Source organism: Aedes albopictus, chromosome 3, assembly GCF_035046485.1.
Source record: "Aedes albopictus strain Foshan chromosome 3, AalbF5, whole genome shotgun sequence".
Lineage (NCBI taxonomy): Eukaryota > Metazoa > Arthropoda > Insecta > Diptera > Culicidae > Aedes > Aedes albopictus.
This window is the reverse complement of record NC_085138.1, coordinates 62,357,265-62,374,655: the sequence shown is the minus strand read 5'-3', so window position 1 is coordinate 62,374,655 and position 17,391 is coordinate 62,357,265. Positions and strand designations below refer to the sequence as shown.

Sequence of the window (17,391 nt, the reverse complement as noted above, 5' to 3'; positions counted from 1 at the left end):
AATTCTACAAGAATTCCGGGAGGAATTCTATAATAATTCCGGGAGGAATTGTACAATAATTCCACCAGGAATTCTAGGAGAATTCCACCACAAATTCTGCAAGAATTTCTCCAGGAATCCTACAATATCTCCTCCAGGAATTCTAGAATAATTCCGGGAGAAATTCTCCAAGAATTCCGGGAGGAATTCTCCAAGAATTCCGAGAGGAATTCTCCAAGAATTCCGGGAGGAATTCTCCAAGAATTCCGGGAGGAATTCTCCAAGAATTCCAGGAGGAATTCTCCAAGAATTCCGGGAGGAATTCTCCAAGAATTCCGGGAGGAATTCTCCAAGAATTCCGGGAGGAATTCTCCAAGAATTCCAGGAGGAATTCTCCAAGAATTCCGGGAGGAATTCTCCAAGAATTCCGGGAGGAATTCTCCAAGAATTCCGGGAGGAATTCTCCAAGAATTCCGGGAGGAATTCTCCAAGAATTCCGGGAGGAATTCTCCAAGAATTCCGGGAGGAATTCTCCAAGAATTCCGGGAGGAATTCTCTAAGAATTCCGGGAGGAATTCTCCAAGAATTCCGGGAGGAATTCTCCAAGAATTCCGGGAGGAATTCTCCAAGAATTCCGGGAGGAATTCTCCAAGAATTCCGGGAGGAATTCTCCAAGAATTCCGGGAGGAATTCTCCAAGAATTTCGGGAGGAATTCTACAAGAATTCCGGTAGGAATTCTACAAGAATTCCGGGAGGAATTCTACAAGAATTCCGGGAGGAATTCTTCAAGAATTCCGGGAGGAATTCTCCAAGAATTCCGGGAGGAATTCTACAATAATTCCGGGAGGAATTCTACAATAATTCCGGGAGGAATTCTACAAGAATTCCGGGAGGAATTCTACAATAATTCCGGGAGGAATTCTACAATAATTCCGGGAGGAATTCTACAAGAATTCCGGGAGGAATTCTACAATAATTCCGGGAGGAATTCTACAATAATTCCGGGAGGAATTCTACAATAATTCCACCAGGAATTCTAGGAGAATTCCACCACAAATTCTGCAAGAATTTCTCCAGGAATCCTACAATAATTCCTCCAGGAATTCTGGAATAATTCCTCCAGTTATCCTACAACTATTCCTTTTGGAATTGTGTAACAGATCTTACGGAATTCTTTGAAAACTCAAGGAATTCTACAAGAGTTTCTTCAGGAATTCTTTGGTAAACATCAGTAATAATCGCCACAAAGCTGAAACATCGCTAGCCATTCTGGGTTTACTGATTGAAGAGGAATGTCTCGTGAGGGAGTAGTTGTTTCTGTATTGCATGCTGATTCATTCTCTATCGCACATATTAAATCTAGCATCTTCAAAACAAGCTTATACGAATACAATGAATTTAAATTTGCAACCCCTATTCAAATTTAGCATACTATCAGTTCTCTGCTAATGCAGATTTTACAACTCAACTCCAATTATCCCGTCGCATCTGTCCCTCCCACCGTAGACAGTGTCGTGCAAATTTTCATTTTTTTGTTTCCATAATGAAGTCTGCTCCCATTAGCACATTTTGCGTACCAATTCACTTGCTGCTAAGTTAATTTAAAAGTTTTCCACTCTTGTTGGAGACTTTAGCCACTCTGAAAGCTTGGTTCGTATTTCCCCTCCAAGCCACACCCTCCCACCTTCTTCCCAAACTATTCATACACCCTCCGACGCAGTTTGACGTGTGGAGTCGTCACCTCTCACCACCACCACTCCATCCCCGTTCGACACGACAGCGATGAAAAGGACTCGAGAAAACCAAGCGCTTCGGTATGCAAATGGTGCCAGTCGTCAGTTATCCACCGTCCAACAACAACGAGGCACCCCCTAATTTCCCAGGACCAACGCCCAAACGATGCAAGCAATGGGGTTCTCGTCACTCTGCTTGTATCTATTAATACCACACTGACTGGTAGCGGTAGGGTATGAGTAGGTAGGTCCTGCTGCCTCTCGGTAGTCAGCCAACCAACTAACCACCAACCGTTTAGGCAACCGAGGCGACCGAGGGTAGTTTTGCCCTCTCGATGTTGGAGCGAAGCGTTCGTGTGAAGTGTAATTTAATACACGACGACGCCCTCACCCTTACCTTGGTCCGTTTTCCACGAGCTCGACATGCATACCTGTCTGCAGGCGGTTTTGTATTTTTTTTTGCATGTGCAGTAAAATTTTATTTAATTACGTTCGTACTCCATGGGAAAATGGGGGGAAAATTTGCCTGGAATGTGTCTTGTCATGGCAGATTCATGTGATATCAATTACAAAACTAGGTGACACATGAAAGCGAAGGTGCAAAAACTGTGTTATTTCGTTTGAAACACAGTTACTATCACCCTCTTGAATTTCAGGAGGTATTGTATTTTTGTAGAGCTCTTGGAGCTTGGAGGAATTCTTGAAGATATTTTTGGAGGAATTCTTGTAGAATTCCCGAAAGAATTCTTGTAGAATTCCTGATGGAATTCTTGTAGAATTCCTGGAGGAATTATTGTTATTATTGTTATTGTTTATTTTAACTTCAAATTTTGAAAGAGGGAAAAAAAAGAAGAAGAAGGAATTATTGTAGAATTCCTGGAGGAATTCTCAGAGAATTCCTGAAGGAATTCTTGGAGAGTTCCTGGAGGAATTCTTGGAGAATTTCTGGATGAATACTAGGAGGAATTCTTGGAAAATTCCTGAAGTAGTTCTTGGAGTATTCCTGCAGGAGTTTTTGTAGAATTCTTGGAGGAGTTCCCTGGAGGATCATCGAGAATTTCTGGGTTTTTTTTTTGAAAATTCCTGGAGGAATTCTTTGAGAATTCCTGGCGGAACTCTTGGAGAATTCTCAGAGGAATTCTTGGATAATTCACAGAGGAATTTTTGGATAATTCTTGGAAGAATTCTTGGAGAATTCCTGGACGAATTCTTGGAGAATTCCTGGAGGAATTCTTGGAGAATTCCTGGAGGATTTTTTGGAGAATTCCTGAAGGAATTCTTGATGAGCTCCTGGAAGAATTCGTGGATACATTAGTGGACAGTTGTTGGAAGAAAACTTGAAAAATTAATGCAAACCTTTTTCAAGAGTTCCTGAAGATATTTATAGATTTTTGAAGAAATTCTTGGATAATTTCTAGAGGATTTTTAGAAGAATCACAGAAGTTTTTCCTGAACATTTTCCTGGAGAATCCCAGGTTTTATTTTGGGTGAATTCTGGGAAGGAAAACAGAGGAATTTTGAGGTTTATTCAAGAGTTATTCTGGAAAAAGAGCGCTGAACTAAGTTGAATCAACAACTACTACCTACCATCCGTCGAAAAGTGAAAAGCCTACGCCCGTCGACCTCTGACTGTTTGCAGTAATATTTTTGAAACCGTTCCACCATAATCAGCTTAAGGCTGTTTACCAGCGTGTAAGACGCTCATTAGCGAAACTGACTAACCGAGCCTAGTTACCGACAGTTCTCCTCCCAGCCATCCCCACGTCTTGTTGATTTGGAGGTCAAGTGTAAAGTTAAAGTGTGCGGCGCCACCCACAACGCCACCTTTCGGCAGTAACCATTTACCTTCTTTGAAGAGTGTGAAAAACAATGTCGGATAATTGGATTCGGAAGGACATCGACGACGACGAGGACAATGAGAAAAGGTGTTATTGGATTACTTTGACGGCCACGTTGGGCGCCAATTTGATTCGATTTCAACCGGGCACGAGTTGTGCCCCTCACTTGTGCACAAAAACTGATGTCTTCGGTTGTACTGGGGACCGGTGAAATAAGCTGCTTTTTTTCTTGTAAAAGAAAATGCCTTAAAGGTGGGACAAACACACGCATATTGCTCCTCCAGAATTTGGAAGATAAGAGGATTTGTTTTGTGGTTAGTTTTTTTTTTGCGAACGGTGAACGGTCTCAGTCTGGACCATTATCCGGGCTAATAGCGATAATTCGGTGCGGATTTTGGCTAATGAGATTACGGTGCGAATGGTAGCTACTTACTGTAATGATAAGCTTTATTGGATGTGAGATGGATAGTTACCTGCAATAAAGAGAAAAATACACATTATTAGGATAGGACTAAATACGAACTATGGATTCTAGTGATTTTATCGAAATCAGGAACGAAGTAACGGATTCTTGGAATTGTAAAGAATTAAAATTAAAAACTCCATGAAAAGATCTTGATGCCCAAACGAATTCTCAAATAATTTCCGATATTTGAGAAATTTCCGAAGAAATTCTTGAAAACAAAAATCGAATAAATTCTTGTAGAATTTTCGAAGATTTCTAGTATAATTTCCAAAGAAATATTTGCAAAGAATTTTTGAGAATACACATTTGAAAGAATTTCCGAAAGAATTTAGAATAATTCCGGAAAGAATTCTAGAAAAAAATCAGAAGAGTTTCTTGAAGAATTTCCGATAAAATTCTTGAAGAATTTCTGAGGACATTCTTGTGAAATTTCCTAAGGATTCCTGAAGAATTTACGAAAGTCTAGATAAATTTCTGAATGTAATCCTGAAGCATTTCCTAAGGAATTCTTGAAAAATATTTAAAGAAATTCTTGAGAATTTTTTTTGGAGAATTCCTTGGAATATTCTAAAAGGGTTCCAGGAGGAATTCTTGGAGGGTTCCCGGTGAAATTTTCAAAGATTTCCCGGAGGAAATCTTTGAGAATTTTTGGAGGACTCCCGGAGAAAAACTTGTGAAAATCCTGGAGGAATTCTTGGGGAAGTCCCCGTGGAAATTTCAGAGAATTGCCGGACAAAATTTGGGAGAATTCCTGGAGGAATTCTTGGAGTATTCCTGGGGGAATTCTTGGAGAATCCCCTTAGGAATTCTTGGAGGATTCCTGGAGGAATTCTAGTAGAATTCTCGGAGAAATTCTTTCAGATTTTCCAGAGAACTTCTTGGAGAATTCCCGGAGCTAATCTTGGAGAATTTCCGTACGAATTCGTGCAGAATTGCTGGAGGAATATTGGAAGCATTGCAAGAGGAATCCTTGGAGAATTTCTCCAGAAAATCTTAGAGATTCTAGAAGGAATTCTTGGAGAATTCCAGAAGGAATTCTTTGAGAATTCCAGAAAAAATCTTGGGAAATTCCAGAAAGAATTCTAAGAGAATTCCCGGAGGAGTTGTAGAAGAATTTCAGGAGGAATTCTTCATTTATTCCAGGAGAAATTATTGAAAAATTCTCGGATTGTTGGAGAATTTCCGATAGAAATTCTTGAAAGATTTCCGAAGCAATTTTTGAAAAATTTTCAAAGAAATTGTAGGACAATTTTCGAAGTTATTTGAGGAGAATTACCGAAATAATTTTCGAAGAATTTACATAGCAATTCTGAAAGAATTATCGAAGGAAATTCTTGAAGAAATTCCGAAGGAATTCTTAGACATTTTTCTAAGGAATTCTTGAAGAAAATTACCATAGAAATTTTCGAAGAATTTCCGAAGAAATTTTCGAAGAATTTCCGAAGAAATTTTCGAAGAATTTTCGGAATAATTCTCGAGATACTTCAGAAAGCATTCTCGTAAAATTTTCGAAAGAATTCTTCAGGAAGGAATTTTTAGAATATTTCCGAAGGAATTACTGAAGGATTGCCGATTCCTTGATGAATTTCCGAATAAATCCTCGGAAAGGAATTCTTGATTTTTTTTCCGAAGAAATTCTTGTAGAATTTCTGTAGGAATCCTTGAAGAATTTCCGAAGAAATTCTTTGAATAATTTTAGAAAAAATGTTTTGAAAAGTTTCCGAAGGAATTCTGGAATTTCCAAAGGATTTTTTGAAGAATTTCCAAAGGAATCTTAACAGAATATCAGAAAGAATTTTTGAAGAATTCTCGAAGAAGGAATTTCCGAATTCTTGTAGAATTTCGAGAGGAACTTTTGAAGAATTTCCGAAGAGGTTCCTCCTAAAGAATTTTCAAAAGTATTTTTGAAAAGTTTCCGAAGGAATTCTTGACGAATTTCCAGAAGTAATTTATGAAGATTTTCCTGAGGAGTTCCTACTGTATTTCCAGAGAAATTCTTCAAGAATTTCCGAAGAAATTAAGAACGAATTTCAAAATGAATTATTAAAGAATTCCTGAAGGATTTCTTGAAGAATTTCCAAAAGAATTCTTGATAAATTTCCAAAGGAATTTTTAAGAATTTAAAAAGGAAATTTCCAAAATAATTCAATTCTTTAATTCCGGCGGAGTTCTTGGAAAAGTTCCGAGGAATTTTCAAAGTGATTTATGAAGAATATTTAGAAGAATTCCTGGAGAGAACCCGGAGGAATTCCTGAAGAATTCCCGAAAAAAGTCTTGGAGAATTCCCAAAAAAATATCTAGAAGAATTGCTGGAGGAATTCTTGTACAACTCTTGGAGAATTCCTGGGGGGAATCTTGAAGAATTCCTGAGGGAAATCTTGAAGGATTCGTGGAGAAATTCTTGGAAAATTCCTAGAGAAATTCTTGGAGAACACCTGGAGGAATTCTTGGAGCATTCGTGGAAGAATTCTTCGAGAATTCCTAGAGGAATTAATGGAGAAATTCGGGATAATCTCTTGTAAAATTCTTGGTGTAAATTTTGGAGATTTTCTTGAGGAATTCTTGTAGAAATCCTAGAGGAATTCTTGAAGATTTCGTGGAGGATTTTTTTGTAGAATTCCCGGAAGAATTCTTGAATAGATCCTGGAGGAATTCTTGGACAATTCCCGAAGGGATCCTTGGAGATTTCCCGGTATAATTCTTGAAGAATTCCCGGAGGGCTTCTTTGAAAATTCCCGGAGGAGTTCTTGGTAAATTCCCGGCGGAATTCTCGGAGAATTCCCAAAGAAATTCTTGAAGAATCCCTGGAAGAATTCTAGAAGAATCTCCTAAGGATTTCTGGAGAATCCCCGGGAGAATTCCTGGAAAATCCCTGGAGGAAATTTTGGAAAATCCCAGGAGGAATTTTCGAAGAATCCCTGAAGGTTCTCGGTGAATCCCCAGTGGGAATCTTGGATAATCTCCGGAGGAATTCTTGGAGAATCCCCAGAGGAATTCTTAAAAAATTCCTGGAGGAATCCTTGTAAAATTTGTGGAGGAATTCTTGGAGAATTTGTGGAGGAATTCTTGGAGAATCGCTTGAGTATTTTTTGTAGAATTGCTGGAGAAATTCTGGGAGAATTCCTTATGGCATTCTTGGAGAATTCCTGGAGGAATTCCGGGAGAATTCCTGGAGGAATTCCGGGAGAATTCCTGGAGGAATTCCGGGAGAATTCCTGGAGGAATTCCGGGAGAATTCCTGGATTAATTCTTGGAGAATTCTTAGAGCAATTCTTGGAGAATTCCTGGAGGAATTCTTGAAGAATTCATGGAGGAATTCTTGGAGAATTCCTGGAGGAATTCTTGGAGAATTCCTGGAGGAATTCTTGTATAATTCCCGGATGAATTCTTGTATAATTCCTGAATGAATTCTTGTAGAATTCCTGGAGGCACTCTTGTAGAATTTCAGGAGGAATTTTTATAGAATTCCAGGAGGAAATGTTGTAGAATTCCCGGAGGAATTGTTTTAGACTTCCCGGAGGAATTTTTGGAGAATTCCAGGAGGAATTCTTGGGGAAATCCAAGAAGAGTTCGTGGAGAATTCCAGAAGGAATTCTCGGAGAATTCTAGAAGGAATTCTTGGAGAGTTCCAGAAGAAATTTTTGGAGAATTCCAGAAGGAATTCTTGGAGAATTCCAGAAGGAATTCTTGGATAATTCCAGAATGAATTCTTGGAGAATTCCAGAAGGAATTCTTGGAGAATTCCAGAAGGAATTCTTGGAGAATTCCAGAAGGAATTCCTGGAGAATTCCAGAAGGAATCCTTGGAGAATTCCAGAAGGAATTCTTGGAGAGTTCCAGAAGGAATTCTTGGAGAGTTCCAGAAGGAATTCTTGGAGAGTTCCAGAAGGAATTCTTGGAGAGTTCCAGAAGGAATTCTTGGAGAGTTCCAGAAGGAATTCTTGGAGAGTTCCAGAAGGAATTCTTGGAGAGTTCCAGAAGGAATTCTTGGAGAGTTCCAGAAGGAATTCTTGGAGAGTTCCAGAAGGAATTCTTGGAGAGTTCCAGAAGGAATTCTTGGAGAGTTCCAGAAGGAATTCTTGGAGAGTTCCAGAAGGAATTCTTGGAGAGTTCCAGAAGGAATTCGTGGAGAATTCCAGAAGGAATTCTTGGATAATTCCAGAAGGAATTCATGGATAATTCCAGAAGGAATTCTTGGATAATTCCAGAAGGAATTCTTGGAGAGTTCCAGAAGGAATTCTTGGAGAGTTCCAGAAGGAATTCTTGGAGAGTTCCAGAAGGAATTCTTGAAGAGTTCCAGAAGGAATTCTTGGAGAATTCCAGAAGGAATTCTTGGAGAATTCCAGAAGGAATTCTTGGAGAATTTAAGAAGGAATTCTTGGAGAATTCCAGAAGGAATTCTTGAAGAATTCCAGAAGGAATTCTTGTAGAATTCCAGAAGGAATACTTGGAGAATTCCAGAAGGAATTCTTGGAGAATGCCAGAAGGAATTCTTTGGGGAATTCCAAAAGGAATTCGGAGGAGGTCTTGCAGTACCCTCGAGGATTTTCGGAGCATTTCCTGAGGACTTTTGGAGATTTTTTGGAGAATTCAGGGAGGAATTTCAAGAGAATTTCTGAAGGAATCCCGGAAGAATTTTTGAACGAATTCTTCCAGAATTTCCGGAGAAAATTTTCGAAGGAATTCCTGGAAAATTTCAGAAGAAATATTTTGAAAATTTTCTTCAGAATTTTTTTTAGGAATTTCTGAAGACATTGAGAAACTCCACAGGAATTCTTGGAAATTCCCAGAAGATTTATTGGAGAATTCCAGGACGACATTTTGAAGAATCCTTGTACAAATTTTTGTTAAGTTACCGAAGGAATTCTTAAAGAATTTCAAAGGTATTCTAGAAAAATTTCACAAAAAAAGTGTTTTTCAAAAACACATCAAAAAAATTTTGATGAAATTGTTAAAGAATTTTCGAAGAAATTATTGAAGAATTTCTGTGGGCATTCTTATTGTATTTCGTGATCATTTTTTTGTCCATTTCCGAAAGAATTCGTGGTTAGTTCTTGGAGAATTTCCAGTGGTAGTTTGGATGAATTTTTGGAGATATTCTTGGAGAATTCTCGGAGATTTTTCTGAATTTAGTTGCGAACCAAGTCTTGTTTTTCTTCCAGATTAATCAACTTAGTCACGAGCTACGTACCTCAGTTGCGTCATTTATCTTGAAAAAAAAAAATGACATAAACCGTGTAATCAAGTCAATTTGGGTGAAAAGAGCAAAAGGACCCTCCATTTCCCAGCATTTCTGTTGTTCCCCCATCGTTGACAATGATCTGCACCGCTCCGGCTCCGGGAATTCGTTCGTGAACCGCGCGTCATCGGGCAAATTAAGGCCAGGTCACGAAGTGCTGCATGGGCACGTTTACACATTGCGCTGGCTGGCTGTTGCGGTCAACCTCGTCGGTGGTGGTGAGCGATGCAAAGGTCAGACCTGTGATGATGATGATTATGCCGAAGGCGGTATGAACACAGTCAGTGACGATATTAAATATTTGGAGAGTCTTGTCCAGTGGTACGACAACGGTGGAGGCAGAAGGACTGCTGCTGCTGCAGTACGGTAGGTGTAATATTGTAATCCGGACCAACTAACGCAACCACCCAACCACGAACGGTGTGAAGATGAAACTCCCAGATTCTGAGAAACTGGGCCCGGAATTAATTGAGCAGTTTGCTCCGGCAGGCATAATTAGATTGGGTTTTTGGTGTAATGTCTTGCCTTATGCGGTGGTGAGTTTCATAAGCTCCTTAAGCAACTACGTGACGTGATGAAGTTTCCATTATGAAGGTCAATGATGAGATAAGCTTGTAGCAAACTTGCTCGAGTTGTGAAGATGATTTAATGACCACGCATGGATTCGCAAAGAAGGACTTACAAATTTGAAATGGCTCTCAACTTGAATGCTCGTCGTATGTAGGCAGCATGGATCCAACTGAACTCCTGAAACTAGTAACTTTTCAAATCACGTCAAAACTCCAAACAACTTCACACTTCATTTTATTGACGCACGTCGTCATGCACATCGCTTCCAGCCTCAGAATTTGTCCAAATCTTCATGTTTTCCCACTCAAGTCACATTCCGATGGAGACCCCCACCCGCCATCCACCAAGAGAACAACTTGAACTATGTGTACGTGTGCAAATGTGTATGTGTGTGTGTGTGTTTGTGCTGTAGGCACTCGTAAAAGTGTGCCAAACTCAGAAAGCCTCCTCCCAGTCAGTCAGTGCCCCCGACGTAGACCAAGATGTGTCACGTTATATCGGAGGAGAGCAACTATTTTCCGTGGCATCCTGTCACGTTTCGAATTGTTGACTGTCGGTTGTGTCCCTTCTTTCCGCCGACCTTGTCATGGACTCTTGTCGGCACAGTAATCCATTATGAAAGTTCTGATGTAGAAAGCTACAAACAATCACAGCGGGCGGGGAGGGGGAGGTTGACGTGGGTTGTTCAGACCGATTTGGAGAGCAAATCATCAACTCTAGACGAACATTTGAAAAGGGCCTATCTGCTTTGTGTAAACAAACATGTTTTTGTCTCTGTAGGGCCCATCTGCATCCACCCCCGCACATCAACACCCTTATCAGAAAGAGTGTTCTTCAAGCTATCTGTTAAGAGTGTTGACGTGCGTGGGTGGATGCAGATGGGCCCTGCAAAGACAGAAACATGTTTGTTTACAAAAAGCAGATAGGCCCTTTTCAAATGTTCGTCCAGAACTGGGAAACTTTTGCATCACTTGAGTAAACTTGACAGTTACCACACACTAGTGTACTCACAAGTGGAAAGGAACTAGGTTAGGAATGGACGCTGTTTCGGAGAAATGCCTACTCTTGTAAGTTTAGACTGTTGATTCAGTAACTTAAATCAATTCGTGGAATTCTCGATTTGTGGAGCTTAACTCAATAGGGCTGGAATACATTTAAATGTAATCTATTTGAGAGAGTAAGTGTAATCAAAAAATATAGCTACTTGTACGTTGCCATTACATTACTTGAATGGAATTTTAATTAAATACAGAGAATTCGGAGGACTTAATGTGAGATTGGGAGAACTGAACTCCCTGGTGAGATAAGAGCTGAACTCCCTGAAATTACCTCAAAACTTCTATAACCGTTTAAACGCCCCGTGAAAGTCAATGAAATCATCAACCCCAAAACTCTCATGAAACCCTCCAGAAAACTTCCTGAAGCTCTTCTAAAACCCCTGAAATGCAGTGAAACTTTTTGAAATCTCTTAGAAAATCCCCTGAAGCACCCTCGGCCTCCCCTAAAACCTTTGTGAAACCCTTCAAATTATTTAAGTTTCACAGAAACTTTTTTAAACTCCATTAAATCCTTCTAAAAGTTCCTAAAAGACACTGGGCCCTCTGATACTCACGAACTCCCGAATTCAGCCCCTTCGAAATTGCTTGAAGCTTCTTAAACCCATATGAAACCCCCTGAAAACCAATAAATCCTCGCTGAAACCTCACCCTTGAAAACCCTTCAAACTCTTTAAAATTAGCAAAAGTTCTCTCTTATTTTCTTTTTCTTCTTTTTGGCGTAAAGTCCCAACTGGGCATCTAAGCAATGTTCTATGAGCACTTCCTTGGTTATTTATTGAGAGCTGCCTCAGCAAATGGCCATTTTGCATTCGAATAACCTGTGGCATGCACGAAGACACTTCATTACAGAAGGAGATCTTGCAGAATTCCAAAAGGAACTCATGCAGAATTCCAGAAGGAACTCTTGGAGAATTCCAGATGGAATTCTTGAAGGAATTCTTGGAGACTTCTAGAAGGAATTCTTGGAGAATTCCTGGAGGATTTCTTGGAGAATTCCAGGAGGAATTCTTGGAGAATTCCAGGGGGAATTCTTGGAGAATTCCAGGAGGAATTCTTGGAGAATTCCAGGAGGAATTCTTGGAGAATTCCAGGAGGAATTCTTGGAGAATTCCAGGAGGAATTCTTGGAGAATTCCAGGAGGAATTCTTGGAGAATTCCAAGAGGAATTCTTGGAGAATTCCAAGAGGAATTCTTGGAGAATTCCAAGAGGAATTCTTGGAGAATTCCAAGAGGAATTCTTGGAGAATTCCAAGAGGAATTCTTGGAGAATTCCAGGAGGAATTCTTGGAGAATTCCAGGAGGAATTCTTGGAGAATTCCAGGAGGAATTCTTGGAGAATTCCAGGAAGAATTCTTGGAGAATTCTAGGAGGAATTCTTGGAGAATTCCAGGAGGAATTCTTGGAGAATTCCAGGAGGAATTCTTGGAGAATTCCAGGAGGAATTCTTGGAGAATTCCAGGAGGAATTCTTGGAGAATTCCAGGAGGAATTCTTGGAGAATTCCAGGAGGAATTCTTGGAGAACTCCAGGAGGAATTCTTGGAGAATTCCAGGAGGAATTCTTGGAGAATTCCAGGAGGAATTCTTGGAGAATTCCAGGAGGAATTCTTGGAGAATTCCAGGAGGAATTCTTGGAGAATTCCAGGAGGAATTCTTGGAGAATTCCAGGAGGAATTCTTGGAGAATTCCAAGAGGAATTCTTGGAGAATTCCAAGAGGAATTCTTGGAGAATTCCAGGAGGAATTCTTGGAGAATTCCAGGAGGAATTCTTGGAGAATTCCAGGAGGAATTCTTGGGGAATTCCAGGAGGAATTCTTGGGGAATTCCAGGAGGAATTCTTGGAGAATTCCAGGAGGAATTCTTGAAGAATTCCAGGAGGAATTCTTGGAGAATTCCAGGAGGAATTCTTGGAGAATTCCAGGAGGAATTCTTGGAGAATTCCAGGAGGAATTCTTGGAGAATTCCAGGAGGAATTCTTGGAGAATTCCAGGAGGAATTCTTGACCAATTCCAGGAGGAATTCTTGACGAATTCCAGGAGGAATACTTGGAGAATTCCAGGAGGAATTCTTGCAAAATTCCAAGGAGAATTCTTGCAGAATTCCAAGAGGAATTCTTGGAGAATTCCAGGAGGTATTCTTGGAGAATTCCAGGAGGTATTCTTGGAGAATTCCAGAAGAAATTATTGGAGAATTCCTGGAGGAATTCTTGTAGAATTCCAGGAGGAATTCTTGTAGAATTCCAGGAGGAATTCTTGTAGAATTCCAGGAGGAATTCTTGTAGAATTCCAGGAGGAATTCTTGTAGAATTCCAGGAGGAATTCTTGTAGAATTCCAGGAGGAATTCTTGTAGAATTCCAGGAGGAATTCTTGTAGAATTCCAGGAGGAATTCTTGTAGAATTCCAGGAGGAATTCTTGTAGAATTCCAGGAGGAATTCTTGTAGAATTCCAGGAGGAATTCTTGTAGAATTCCAGGAGGAATTCTTGTAGAATTCCAGGAGGAATTCTTGTAGAATTCCAGGAGGAATTCTGGTAGAATTCCAGGAGGAATTCTGGTAGAATTCCAGGAGGAATTCTGGTAGAATTCCAGGAGGAATTCTGGTAGAATTCCAGGAGGAATTCTTGTAGAATTCCAGAAGGAATTCTTGTAGAATTCCAGGAGGAATTCTTGTAGAATTCCAGGAGGAATTCTTGTAGAATTCCCGGAGGAATTCTTGTAGAATTCCCGGAGGAATTCTTGTAGAATTCCCGGAGGAATTCTTGTAGAATTCCCGGAGGAATTCTTGTAGAATTCCCGGAGGAATTCTTGTAGAATTCCAGGAGGAATTCTTGTAGAATTCCAGGAGGAATTCTTGTAGAATTCCAGGAGGAATTCTTGTAGAATTCCAGGAGGAATTCTTGTAGAATTCCAGGAGGAATTCTTGTAGAATTCCAGGAGGAATTCTTGTAGAATTCCAGGAGGAATTCTTGTAGAATTCCAGGAGGAATTCTTGTAGAATTCCAGGAGGAATTCTTGTAGAATTCCAGGAGGAATTCTTGTAGAATTCCAGGAGGAATTCTTGTAGAATTCCAGGAGGAATTCTTGTAGAATTCCAGGAGGAATTCTTGTAGACTTCCAGGAGGAATTCTTGTAGATTTCCAGGAGGAATTCTTGTAGAATTCCAGGAGGAATTCTTGTAGAATTCCAGGAGGAATTCTTGGAGAATTCCAGGAGGAATTCTTGTAGAATTCCAGGAGGAATTCTTGTAGAATTCCAGGAAGAATTCTTGTAGAATTCCAGGAGGAATTCTTGTAGAATTCCAGGAGGAATTCCTGTAGAATTCCAGGAGGAATTCTTGGAGAATTCCAGAAGGAATTCTTGGAGAATTCCAGGAGGAATTCTTGGAGAATTCCAGGAGGAATTCTTGGAGAATTCCAGGAGGAATTCTTGGAGAATTCCAGGAGGAATTCTTGGAGAATTCCAGGAGGAATTCTTGGAGAATTCCAGGAGAAATTCTTGGAGAATTCCAGGAGGAATTCTTGGAGAATTCCAGGAGGAATTCTTGGAGAATTCCAGAAGGAATTCTTGGAGAATTCCAGGATGAGTTCTTGGAGAATTCCAGGAGGAATTCTTGGAGAATTCTAGGAGGAATTCTTGGAGAATTCCAGGAGGAATTCTTGGAGAATTCCAGGAGGAATTCTTGGAGAATTGCAGGAGGAATTCTTGGAGAATTCCAGGAGGAATTCTTGGAGAATTCCAGGAGGAATTCTTGGAGAATTCCAGGAGGAATTCTTGGAGAATTCCAGGAGGAATTCTTGGAGAATTCCAGGAGGAATTCTTGGAGAATTCCAGGAGGAATTCTTGGAGAATTCCAGGAGGAATTCTTGGAGAATTCCAGGAAGAATTCTTGGAGAATTCCAGGAGGAATTCTTGGAGAATTCCAGGAGAAATTCTTGGAGAATTCCAGGAGGAATTCTTGGAGAATTCTAGGAGGAATTCTTGGAGAATTCCTGGAGGAATTCTTGGAGAATTCCAGGAGGAATTCTTGGAGAATTCCAGGAGGAATTCTTGGAGAATTCCAGGAGAAATTCTTGGAGAATTCCAGGAGGAATTCTTGGAGAATTCCAGGAGGAATTTTTGGATAATTTCAGGAGGAATTCTTGGAGAATTCCAGGAGGAATTCTTGGAGAATTCCAGGAGGAATTCTTGGAGAATTCCAGGAGGAATTCTTGGAGAATTCCAGGAGGAATTCTTGGAGAATTCCAGGAGGAATTCTTGGAGAATTCCAGGAGGAATTCTTGGAGAATTCCAGGATGAATTCTTGGAGAATTCCAGGATGAATTCTTGGAGAATTCCAGGAGGAATTCTTGGAGAATTCTAGGAGGAATTCTTGGAGAATTCCTGGAGGAATTCTTGGAGAATTCCTGGAGGAATTCTTGGAGAATTCCTGGAGGAATTCTTGGAGAATTCCTGGAGGAATTCTTGGAGAATTCCTGGAGGAATTCTTGGAGAATTCCTGGAGGATTTCTTGGAGAATTCCTGGAGGATTTCTTGGAGAATTCCTGGAGGAATTCTTGGAGAATTCCTGGAGGAATGCTTGGAGAATTCCTGGAGAAATGTTTGGAGAATTCCTGGAGGAATTCTTGGAGAATTCCAGAAGGAATTTTTGGAGAATTCCAGGAGGTGTTCTTGGAGAATTCCAGGAGAAATTCTTGGAGAATTACAGGAAGAGTTCTTGGAGAATTCCTAGAGGAATTCTTGCAGAATTCCAGGAGGAATTTTTGGAGAATTCCAATGAAAATTCTTGAAGAATTCCAGAAGGAATTCTTGTAGAATTCCAGGAGGAATTCGTGGTGTGTACCACCCTCAGATCAAATAATGTATATGTGAAAGGCAGATACCTAATTGTTTAATAAACATAGCAAGCTGCACTCGCTCTCTTTCAAGTCGACTACCGACCAAACAACACCTATCTTGTCATCTCCCATCCAAAAGACATAGATTAGAAAACGTTAAAAGAACATATTTCTTAAAATATAAAAGAATTCTTGGAGAATTCCAGGAGGAATTCTTGGAGAACTCCAGAAGGAATTCTTGGAAAATTCCTGGAGGAATTCTTGGAAAATCCCTGGAGGAATTCTTGGAGAATTCCAGCAGGAATTCTTGGAGAATTCCTGGACGAATTCTTGGAGAACTCCAGGAGGAATTCTTGGAGAATTCCAGGAGGAATTCTTGGAGAATTCCAGGAGGAATTCTTGGAGAATTCCAGGAGGAATTCTTGGAGAATTCCAGGAGGAATTCTTGGAGAATTCCAGGAGGAATTCTTGGAGAATATCAGGCAGAATTCTACAAGAATTCCAGGAGGAATTCTTAGAGAATTTCCCGAGGAATTCTTGGAGAAGTCCACGAAGAGCTCTTGGAGAATTCCACGAAGAATTCTTGGAAAATTCCATGAGGAATTCTTGGAGAATTCCACAAGGAGTTCTTGGAGAATTCCACGAGGAATTCTTGGAGAATTTCAAGAGGGATCGTTCGAGAATTTATGGAGGAATTCTTGCAGATATCATGGAGGAACTCTTTTAGAAATCCTGGAAGAATTATGGGAGAAATCCCGGGGATTTCTTGGGGAATTCCAGGAGTAATTCATGGAGAATTCCTGGAGGAATGCATGGAGAATTCCTGGAGTAGCTGGAGAATTCCTGAAGGAATTCTTGGAGAAATATTGGAGGAATTCTTGGAGGATTCTTGGTGGAGTACTTGGAGAATCCCCGGTTAAATTCTAGGAGAATTCCCGTAGGAATTTTAAGAGCATTCTTTGAGGATTTTTTGGAAAATTCCCTGAAGAACTTACAACGGTTTAGCACAAGAGTTCTTGTTCAAAGCTTGCATATGCCAGTAAAAAGGACAACGTTTACCATAGGGACCGTTCATAAACCGCGTAGATCAAATTTTGACCATCTCAGAACCCTCCACTCCCCCCGAGTAAACAATTGTATAAATTTTTATGGAGCGTAGACTTTGGCCAGACACCTCCCCCCCTTCCCCAAAAAGTCAACGTGGTTTATGAATAGCCCCATACCTCTCATGAATTTCCCTGAATTTCAATACCCCATGAATTTCAGAATCGTTCCAAAGGGTTTCAAGAGGTTTTAAGGGCGTTGCAGTAGTTTCAGGACTGCTCCAGAGGTTTTTAAGGGATTTCAGGTACATTCATGGGGTTTCGAGGGCCTAGCAGGATTGTTCTTGCAGAAATCACGGGTGCTCCAGGGGTTTTAAGTGATTTCAGGGGTATGCCAGGAGACTTCATTGGTATTACAAGAGGTTTAAGGGGCGTTCCTGGGGTATTGAAGGGATTTTAGGGTTCAGATTCCAGAGGTGGTGTTCTAGTGGCGTTCCAGAAGCTTATAAGCGGTTTGAGGAGGTGTCAAGGGCGTTCTAGGGGTTTCAATGGGGTTTCATGGGGGTTCTCCATGGCGTTACACAGAGTTTCAGAAGTGTTCCAGTGGTTTTCAATGGGTCTCGGGAGTGTTCC

The 17,391-nt window shown here is 40.4% G+C and overlaps 1 protein-coding gene across 2 annotated transcripts in view; it reads right to left on the bottom strand.

Annotated features, from left to right (window-relative positions):
- Window positions 1-844: 844 nt before the first annotated feature.
- LOC134284327 (uncharacterized) overlaps window positions 845-17,391 on the bottom strand; it is a 161,736-nt gene continuing 145,189 nt past the window's right edge. For both annotated transcript variants that reach the window (XM_062843165.1, XM_062843166.1), the window contains exon 3: window positions 845-4,024. In XM_062843165.1, coding sequence (XP_062699149.1) covers window positions 3,977-4,024 — 48 coding nt within the window. In that variant the 3' untranslated portion in view covers window positions 845-3,976. The remainder of the gene's footprint in view (window positions 4,025-17,391) is intronic.